Source organism: Eumetopias jubatus, unplaced genomic scaffold, assembly GCF_037043125.1.
Source record: "Eumetopias jubatus isolate StellerSeaLion01/CBP00866 unplaced genomic scaffold, mEumJub1_p1.0 scaffold_1, whole genome shotgun sequence".
Classification (NCBI taxonomy): domain Eukaryota; kingdom Metazoa; phylum Chordata; class Mammalia; order Carnivora; family Otariidae; genus Eumetopias; species Eumetopias jubatus.
This window is the reverse complement of record NW_028274807.1, coordinates 187,299,259-187,310,170: the sequence shown is the minus strand read 5'-3', so window position 1 is coordinate 187,310,170 and position 10,912 is coordinate 187,299,259. Positions and strand designations below refer to the sequence as shown.

At 43.5% G+C, this 10,912-nt stretch overlaps 1 protein-coding gene across 1 annotated transcript in view; it reads left to right on the top strand.

Moving 5' to 3' along the window:
- The first annotated feature begins 633 nt into the window (after window positions 1-633).
- Window positions 634-10,912, top strand: part of SYNPR (synaptoporin) — a 306,624-nt gene continuing 296,345 nt past the window's right edge. Inside the window, exons 1-2 of the mRNA XM_028110463.2 lie at window positions 634-651; window positions 782-847. Coding sequence (XP_027966264.1) covers window positions 634-651; window positions 782-847 — 84 coding nt within the window. The remainder of the gene's footprint in view (window positions 652-781; window positions 848-10,912) is intronic.

Sequence of the window (10,912 nt, the reverse complement as noted above, 5' to 3'; positions counted from 1 at the left end):
TTCTCCGATGCACCCCCGCACCTGGCGCTGCCTGGCCGAGCCGAGGGGGTCCCTGAAGCCGTGTGGGAACCAAGGAGTCAACAGGCTTGCTCTGGTGTTCAGAAGTCACGGGACCTCACACACGTCCCCAGGTAAGGGGTGGGTGCCCTTCTCTTACCTGCAACCCCTTCTTCAGTCAGGGAACTGCGCTACCGACGGAACCAGCCGGCTTTCCCCGCCCTCCAGCCCCGAAGTTTCCCCCGAGCCCGAGGGCACGGGCGCGCGCGGCCGAGGGTGCCCGGAGTCCGCGCTCGGCCTCGCCCGTCCTCGGCCCTCCCCTCCCGGCTGCAGCTGGCCAATGACAGCCCTCCCCGGGTGCTCCCCCTCCTGCCGCCTCTCCCCCTCCCCGCCCCCTCCCCGCCGCCCGGCTGCCTCCGCGCGCCGCCCGGGAGCGCAGGAATCGCGGAGCGCACGGCCGTCCGAGCGTTTGCCAGCCCGCGCGGGCCCCGCTCTCCCCGGGCCCCCGCCGGCGGCTGCCCGCCCCGAGCCTCGCCCCTCCGGCGCTTCCCGAAGCGGGGCTTCTGGCCCCGAGGACGACGCGGCGGTGCCCTGCGAACTTCATCCGAAAGGGAGAAGACCGCGCGCGGGCGAGCGATGGACCCCGTGAGTCAGGTAGGGCGGACCTGGGCAGGGCGGCGGGGGCTGGGGTCCCCGCGGTCCGGAGAGGCGCCGCAGCCCCTTCCTCACGCTATCTCTCTCTCTCTCTCTCTCTATCTCTCTCTCTCGTCTCGCCCGTCCAAAGCTGGCCTCCGCGGGCACGTTCCGGGCGCTGAAGGAGCCCCTTGCCTTCCTGCGAGCCCTGGAACTGGTGAGTGCGGACTGTGTGCGGGGAGGGGAGCCGGGCAGCGAGCCGTCAGGTGAGGAGAGGTCGGGAGAGGCGCCCTGGGTTCGCGGCCGCCGCAGGCCCGGAGTTCGGCCCCCGGGCTTGAGATCTCCCCACTCCGAAGGTGCCGTTCCGGGCTGGCGGGGACGGGCTGGAGGGACCGCGCTTGGCGGCGGGAGTGCGGACGGGCTTTTGCAAGAGCTCCGAGGTGTCATCTCACCTCCCGCTGGCACACTCGCAGGGGCTGCTGTCGGGAACCTCCCCGGGAGATGGGAAGGTGGGCAGCGCAGCAGATGGAGGAGCCGCCGCTGGGCTCTCGGCCTCACCTGCACTTCTGCGGGGGCGGGTGTGTGTGTGGGGGGGGGTAAAGGCTGGAGAGGAGGGACTCTATGAAGGCTGGGCCTCCACTTGGCCAAGCTCGAAAGTTGATCAGCATGGGGACAGCTCTTCACCCGCCGGGAATGGGATGCTGGAAGCGCTGTGGTCAACTGCACTGCGGGAGCTCCACCGAGGCGCGGTGAGGCTGCGAATGCTGTTGGTGGGGAGAGCAGGACTCTTTCCTTCCCTGTTATAATTTCTCTACCCTGGCCACTCCTCGAGGGCACTAATGATTTTTCCCAGCAGAACCTCTCCCCAGCCCCCAGTCTTCTGAGAGAGCCCTTGGCTCTCTTCAGCCACTGGGCTCTCCGAAGTATTGTTACTCTTCTGTTTTGTCCCCCTTAAAGAACAAAACAAAACAAAATACCCACTCTGACAGTCGCATGGCAACGTATTGACAAGGAATGAGGCACAGAAGCAGTCACTCAGAGGGCCACAGAACAATGTTAGTGTTGGCTTAGATGATGGTTATTCAGAGTGAAATCTGCAGGTCGCACATTCCCTCTTGCTAGGAGCTCTGAGGGGCAAGCAGACCTATCTGAACAGAAAGTTCAAAGCCCGTCATGTAGCATTAATCACAGGCCCTACAACTGACTAGCTGGGAAATTATGTAAGAGCATGCTCTGTCCTCCCAGATCTTAGCTCAAAGGGCTAATGTCTGGCTTTGGCTACACAACGGTGGTGCATGTTTACATGGAGGATCCACAGGGTAATCACATTTGCTTGTTTGTGGACCTGCATAAAAACCACGAATATATCAATTTGGCGTATGTCAAGACAGCATTTGGAAGGCTTGAACCTTGTTCTGGGATGGCCATTCTAGAAGAGTTTTCCTTACAGCCAGATTAAACAAAGCAAGCAGTGCTGGCAGTCCATGAAACTTGCAGTTGGGCTTTCTCAGAATTCTGCCCACATTCATTCATTCAGCCATCCAGTAAACATTCCTTGTGGAAGAGCAGAGATTTTTGATCAAAGTAATAGCTCCATTGCCAAGCCATTGTCTCTCAAAACAAAATTCAAAGAGTTGACATCATTTTCTGGTATCTCTTATTGTCACACCTGACACGTTAATTTGTATCCTTTTCAGTCCTGTGACAACATTCTTTCATGCCAGTACTCACAGCACAGCCTCTACTGGCATATTTCAAAGTATAGTAAACCTTGATGAATTTGTTTAAAATGCAGACTTCTGGACATCAACTCAAAATATTGGGAAGCTGGGTACCCAGGAATCTGCATTTTAAACAAGCTCCCTAAATAATTCCTATGCACTTTAAACTTGGAGGACTACCACCCTAAGCTATCTAGGTTCCCTCCAAAACTCAAAAGTACTTTTTACCTTCAAGCTCTTCCTGTTTCTCTTCATACTCACACCCGAAGCCTAGGAAAAGTGTTTGGCTTTTAACCTCAGTTTAAATATTACATCCTTGAAGATTTCTCTCATATTTGTTCCTTTCTCCTTTCTCTGTCCAAAATGGAATGATTCACCCCATTCTTTGGGCTTCCATTACTTTTTATTCATGAAAATTTATCACACAGCATTATAGTTGTTTTTTTCTTGATGTGTGTGTGGGGGGAGAGAGGGAGGGAAGGAGAGAGGGAAAGAAGGAGAGGGGGAGATGGAGAGGAATAGCAGAACATTTATTACACCTAAAATATTTATAGTCTTTTCTCTCTTCTAGGCCTCTAAGGTTCTAAGGTGGAAGAGATTTTGCTTGCAAATCAGTGACTAGCTTTTCATTTATGGAAGAGAACCTGAATAAGGGACCAAAAAACCCCCCCAAAACTTAAAAGGTCGTTTAAGTTAGTTGATCTACCTTTTAAAAGAGCTGAGGTAGAGAAATGAGAGCAGAGAGACAGAAGAAGGTTAGTTACTGATAAAGTTTAACAAAGTGGAGAGAGGGAAGGAAAACATGTATTACATGTATGCATTGGTATGAGGAGACACTCTGAGTTATCTTTTCTGTAGGAGATGGTGACAACGAGAGAGTGATCTCTTAGCAGGAAATTTGTTCTGTTCCTCTCCATGTTCCCTACTAGTGCTTTTCATAGTACTTGGTAAACAGTAAGTGATCAGCAAAAGGTGTAAATTGATCATGACAGAGCACTAACAATACTCCACTTTCTCCTTTTCTATGGAGAGCAGCTTTAAATTGGTACTCTTTAAAGTCTTTGAACAATAATCCTTTCGTTTTTCAGTATTTATGCTGTAGAAATAAAAGTGTTTATAGAGATATATGTTCAGGGATATTGACTGCAACATCATTTGTAGAGGAAAGAACTGCAAACCATTAGTGAGTCCCTTAATAGGAAAATTGTTACGGTATGATTCATACATGTTGTGAAATATTATACTGCCATTAAAAAGAATGAGTAATATGCATTGACCTGGAGGTCAGTATATGTAATTGTCTTTGATAAAATTATCAAGTGCAAAAAAAATGGACTTCATTCTTAATATTTGATAAATTGTTAAATGGAAAAAGGTGGCTTTCATTCTTTTAATCAACAACTTAATCAGATTTCAAACTAGCATATCGATCATAATACCATTTTTGTAAAAATAGAAAAAGGGGGGTTGCCTGGGTGACTCAGTTGGTTAAGCATCAGACTCTTGATTTTGGCTCAGGTCATGATCTCAGGGTTGTGAGATTGAGCCCATGTAGGGCTCTGCACTCAGTGGGGAAGTCTGCTTCTCTCTCCTCCTCTCCCTCTGCCCTTCCCCACACCCTCATGCTTGCACGTGCCCACGGGGGCACATTCTCTCTCTCAAGTAAATAAATTAAAAAAAATTTTTAGAAAAACAGAAAAAGGGAAATATAGTTGTGTGTGTGTGTGTGTGTGTGTGTGTGTGTGAGAGAGAGAGAGAGATTTGTCTGAGCATAGAGAAAAACAAATGTATACCACTAAATTGTTAAAATTGATTTTTTTCCAAAGGGTGTAATTTGAGGTGCACTGGGGAGAGGAGAGGGTAAAGGAAAGCTGTGGTATGCAGGAAGAATCATAGGGATATCATATGTCCACAGTTGTGCACATGAGTAATTTTTTAATTTTTTTTAATAATTTTTATTGTTATATTAATCACCATACATTACATCATTAGTTTTTGATGTGGTGTTCCATGATTCATTGTTTGTGCATAACACCCAGTGCTCCACACAGAATGTGCCCTCTTTAATACCCGTCACCAGGCTAACCCATCCCCCCACCCCCCTCCCCTCTAGAACCCTCAGTTTGTTTTTCAGAGTCCATCATTCTTCCCCTCCTGCTATCTTCTTCTTCTTTTTTCTTTTTCTTAACATATATTGCATTGTTTCAGAAGTACAGATCTGTGATTCATCAGTCTTGTACAATTCACAGCGCTCACCATAGCACATACCCTCCCCAATGTCTATCACCCAGCCACCCATCCCTCCCACCCCCCACCACTCCAGCAACCCTCAGTTTGTTTCTGAGATTAAGAATTCCTCATATCAGTGAGATCATATGATACATGTCTTTCTCTGATTGACTTATCTCGCTCAGCATAACACCCTCCAGTTCCATCCACGTCGTTGCAAATGGCAAGATCTCATTCCTTTTTATGGCTGCCTAATATTCCATTGTGTATATATACCACATCTTCTTTATCCATTCATCTGTCGATGGACATCTTGGCTCTTTCCACAGTTTGGCTATTGTGGACATTGCTGCTATAAACATTGGGGTGCACGTACCCCTTCGGATCCCTACATTTGTATCTTTGGGGTAAATACCCAGTAGTGCAATTGCTGGATCGTATGGTAGCTCTATTTTCAACTGTTTGAGGAACCTCCATACTGTTTTCCAGAGTGGTTGCACCAGCTTGCATTCCCACCAACAGTGTAGGAGGGTTCCCCTTTCTCCGCATCCCCGCCAACATCTGTCGTTTCCTGACTTGTTAATTTTAGCCATTCTGACGGGTGTGAGGTGGTATCTCATTGAGGTTTTGATTTGGATTTCCCTGATGCTGAGCGATGTTGAGCACTTTTTTATGTGCCTGTTGGCCATTTGGATGTCTTCTTTGGAAAAATGTCTGTTCATGTCTTCTGCCCATTTCTTGATTGGATTATTTGTTCTTTGGGTGTTGAGTTTGATAAGTTCTTTATAGATTTTGGATACTAGCCCTTTATCTGATATATCATTTGCAAATATCTTCTCCCATTCTGTCGGTTGTCTTTTGGTTTTGTTGACTGTTTCTTTTGCTGTGCAAAAGCTTTTTATCTTGATGAAGTCCCGGTAGTTCATTTTTGCCCTTGCTTCCCTTGCCTTTGGTGATGTTTCTAGGAAGAAGTTGCTGTGGCTGAGGTTGAATGGCTTAGACTTACTTTGGGGGTGAAACACTAAGTTGGTAGCATCCACTGATCACTTATTTTGCTACCAATTCTTTACAGTAGGAGGACTTTGGCCTTCTTCTTCTTCTTTTTTTTCTTTTTAAAATTTTCAGCACATTCTTTCTTCTCTCTACTATTTATAAGGCTGTGAATATACACCTGTGAATTTATGTGTAATGGAATGTGGAGACCCCAACACATCTATATCATCCAGGACAGGAATTGATGCAGATATAAGGGCATCCAAAGGACTTCAACTCTGCAAATGATATTTGGCATAGTCCTCTAATAATATGATGCTGCAGGTCCAGATTCTGTCCCTCTAGAAGTAACTGCTAGGTCAAATTGCCTGATTCCTCTGATTCTTATTCTTTGACATCCATCTCAAATTTTGCTATACCATTTCTGCAACAATGCTGGACTTCACATTTCCATTCTGCCTTCACAAAGGAGATCAGCTAATCCAGAGATGCAGTGTGTCTGATATATTAGCTGTAGAGGTACTACTTTATTTAAATGAAGGTACCTGCTTTGCATAATCTTCATCCCCGAATCTAAATTCTAAACTATGTTTTTCAAACAAACATTATTCTGCTTACTTGATATTAATAGCATTTAAATTCATGTTATTGATAATAACAAAATAAAGCAATAACATAATTAATGTGATATGATATGATATATAATATATCACCATTTTAAACCCTTAATGAGAAAAGTAAGAAGAGCTACCTTTCTCATGCAAGTTTCATATGAGGGACTGTATTTTAGTGCTTTCAATACATCATCATGTCAAATCTATATGACTAATTTCCATTTCACCATGAAGCTCAGGGATGTTAACTAACTCATCAAGAACAAAATTGTAAGAAATGGCAAAGCCAATATTTGAGCACTCTCACTCCAAATTGTCTTCTCTTAAATGGTATACTTTTTTGCTTCCTTCAGTGTGGCAGGCACCTGCTGTACCTTATCCCTAATCCTCGAAGAAATGTTAAAAGGCAGATACTATCCTATTTTGCAATATTTATCTCACCCACTAAGATATATTTTTGAAACCTTTTCTGAAAATGCCAAGGAGTGTTTGCATGTAGAGATGAACATAACACACATCAGTTGTCTTTTATATTATTTTATTTTCTGTTGGTTATTATTTAACCAAGATAGAGTTAGTTCTAATTAAAAATTAGTTTTTTTCATTTAAAATATGTAGAAAAAGACTATGATTATCAAGCCAATAATTTAATCTCATTTTATGGTCTTTTTTTCTATTTTCTTAAAAAAATCTGTGTGCATGAGTCAGACAGCTCTTTTTTTTCCCTAAGTATAAACAAGACAGGAAATTCTAACATACAAGTTATTTAAATTATGAGCAGCAATCTGTCATTGAGGGTCTGATGTAATTTCGAAGCTACATTAATGTGGATTTAATTATAACTTTCTAGCCTCTCAATTAGTGACAAAAATCAAATGCGATTAGAATATGAATCAATAAATACACTTTTCATAAAAGAGCAATTCCGCAGTATGGTAATGGAGTCATCACTTAATGCATTTACAAGTTTATTAAGACAGTTGGTGTTTGGCCCCACAAGGACAGAAACAAAGTGAAATGTATTACTTATGGATTTGAATCCTGATTTTATTCTTCACTAGCATGGTGAACTTGGATAAGTTATTTAACTCCATTTGCTTCGTTTTTCTCATCTATAAATTGGATTGATATGGTTCTGCCTTCCAAGGGTTGCCATAATGATTAAATGACTTAATGAAAGTAAACCTCTTTGCACAGTGCCTGGGCTATAAAAAGTGCTCAACAAATTATGAAGGTGGTGGTGCTGCTGCTGATGGTAATGATGATGATGATAATGATGATAATGTTTTGGGTGATTCTGGGGATGATGAAAAAGAAAAAAGTAAAAATCCATCAGAAGGTAATTTAGAACATTATGGCAGCCTCTTGCAAGTTAGGGTCTTGGCAAAATCCTGAAGTAGAAAATCTGTATTCACCTTGCATGTACCTCTTGGAGCCCCTCTATCTATATACCATACTGCCATGGTTGTGTTGTTTTGTTTGTTTCTTTTCCATAGCGCCCGGGGACTTGCCCTTGGAGTATCTGCATGTCAAAGAACATTGCAGAGACGCAAGGAATAGGTCTCATGAAAGAATTACAGGCACTTGGTTCTCAGGAATTTTTTTGTTGAGGTGCAGGGAGAGACTTTTCCTAATCTTTCTCAAATCATAGTCTATAGACATTGCTTATGTTTAGAAGAGCTACATGTATCCAACTGAATTCTCCAGATTGTAGATGATGGTCCTGATAGGATCAACCTCAGTCACTTACTAACCACACCCTAATACCCAGCCACACCTGGCACTTGGGAGTCTCCTGGGTAGGAACAGGGTAGCAATCCTGCCCTCATGCTCAAGTAGAGACATTATTCTTAGTTCTTTGTTCCCCCAGAGGATTTATACCTCTTCCTGATCCAGGTAAGAAAAAAAAAGGGTCATGTGTTAATAGAAAAAAATAATAGTCTCTAAGGAATGTGTGTAGAGAAACTTGACTTTCCTTTGAGTCTTCATCTTCTGCAGGCATATATTTGACTTTGGCTGTATTTGTAATTATTCTTGTTCATTCTATTAGATTTGCCTTTCTTTGAGAACCTGTTTCCTCACGTGAATAGTGGGGACAATATCTCTTGCTTCTCACAGTGTTGTAAATTTTAAGTGAGATCAAGCATGTAAGACACTTTGTAAACTATTAAATGTCCTCCAAAGTAAAGATAATTGAGATCATGATGATGGTCATGATAAAGAATTGCTTTTTTTCCAGTCTAAGTGACCCTGGACAGCATAAGATAATTGCCCTAGCATGAAGGTTGAGATATGAAGTGTGAGTGCCTTATCTCTGCTCCCAGAGTAGCTGAGTCCTTCCCAACACCAGTCACCCCCTAAGCCTCTGCTCAAGTCTCTGACCTCTTTGGAACATACAAGAAAAAAAATGATGCTGCCCATTGAAACTGATGCCTCATCAAAACTTGGGGGAGGTCCATCCTCACCCCTTTTAGCTCTCATACTGAAATCCAGTTTCTTTCTCTGTACATATTTCACACTTCCTAGATGTTTTGGAGGACTGGTGATGATTTCTTGCTGATCTGATGGACATGTCTTTTCCTCTGCATTTAATACTATCATTCTCTTCTCATCCAGCCCCATTTAGCTGGCAAATTCCTCTTGTCCCATCAGGTGTCAGCTTAGATGTCACTTCTTTTGGGAGGACCTCTCTGAGTAGGCAGGTCCCACCAGAAGTCAGCCTCCTGTTGGCTCCCCGAGCACATTCTTTAATGACTTGTTTGCATTTTAGCTTCCCAGCCACGCTAAAGGCTCCATGAAGACAAGGATATTGTTTGTCTTGTTCATCAGTACATTCTAAGTATCTAACACAGTGCTTGACATATAGTAAGAACAACTCCAGGGACACTTACAAATCCCATCAAAACATCTGGCAGTAGGTCCTCAGTAAGTATTAGTAGACTGAATAAATGAATCTTTGAGAACACATTGGATGTGGTGTAAATTCCCCTTCATGATCTTCATTGTGAAGAGGAGTTGTAAGGACTCCTATAGAAGTAATTGTTTAGCTGTTACTCTTGGTTGTGGAGGAGAGTAACTCACATAAACGGACTCAACTATTAAAGGAAAGGGGTCAGTTGTAGGCATACTCACTGCACAATAAAGGAGGTGAATTCTTACATCAGTAAAACTATGAGGACTGAACCAGGTGCAGGTCTCATGTCTTGGGTTCAAGGCAATGAGTAGAACTGCCTTACCAAAAGTGCTGCCATTATTATGTTTTGACCACTGTCCTGCTTGCTCTCTTTGTGTGTTCCCTTTCTCTTCCCATTTAGCTTATTCTTTCCCTGATTCTAATCTAATGTTCTAAGAGAAAGAATGTGATTGGCTTAGCTAATAATTTTTTTCAGTGTGGACACAACTCTCAGCCCCAGGCCTTATCAGGTTATGGATTGGCTGCCCATGGATCGAATGCCCATCACTAGTTATTGTCGTAGCCTGAATAAAAAGGATCCTGAGATTAAAAACATGTCTCCCAAGCTTGTTCTTTCAGGGGAAGAGTGGAAGCAATAATTCTTGCAGTCATAGGCACATTAGGCCCAGTGAAGTTTACAGGTGGAAGAATAAATGATTTTTTTTTTCATGAGTACATCTTTGATTAAGGTAGCACTAGCAGGGCGCCTGGGTGGCTCAGTTGGTTAAGCGACTGCCTTCGGCTCAGGTCATGATCCTGGAGTCCCGGGATCGAGTCCCACATCGGGCTTCCTGCTCAGCGGGGAGTCTGCTTCTCCCTCTGACCCTCTTCCCTCTCGTGCTTTCTATCTCTCATTCTCTCTCTCTCTCTCAAATAAATAAATAAAATCTTTAAAAAAAAAAAGGTAGCACTAGCAGTTTTCTCAAGTATTGCATCTTTGAGATCTGGGACCAGAATTCCTGGAATAAATGATTTTTTTTTTCATGAGTACATCTTTGATTAAGGTAGCCCTAACAAGTTTTCTCAAGTATTGCATCTTTGAGATCTGGGATGAGAATTCCTCCAGGAATTCTCTATGACGCGATCCTTTGGGGGATTTACATTGATGATGTTATTCGAGGGTTTTACCTTTGGCCCTTCAGCACACATGGCTCCATGGGCCTGTGCCATCTTGTTCATCACCTCTTTCTGAAATGAATGATGAGGTTTTGCCTGTGATTAGATAATCCATTTGTGAAGGAAAATGTATTACCTCAAACCGCGTACACTTCATCTTTATTCATATACGGGTAGGTTAATTGAGCTCTGGCCCTTATTGTTAGAAGACTAATCACTACATTAATTATTTCTTGTGTTTATTCATGTGGTAGAAAACAGAAACACACTAATGTGTACTTTTTTTTTAAGTTTAATATTCTTACCCCAATTAAATTTTTTGTTCTGCATATTTACTCATGGAAGAGTCATTAGCTTGCCTGGTGTGATAGGTGCCGTTTGAGGGAGGGGAGGAGAGGAATTGGTTGACAAGCAAGAATCACTGTGGGAAAAGGCAGCATGGGGCTTGAAGGAGCATAGGCTTTGGCATGAGCCTTATGCTGGAAAACTGGCTCTTCTTTCCAGCCATTGGAAGTGGAGCTGACTACATAATTATGCTGTTCCTCAGGGTCCACAGCCATCAAAGGAAGAGCATTAGAGTCACGTCTTTTGGATGCCAGTAGGGTTAAGTAATTTAGTGTTTGCAGAACCCCCAGAAGAATGTCTGGTCCATACTA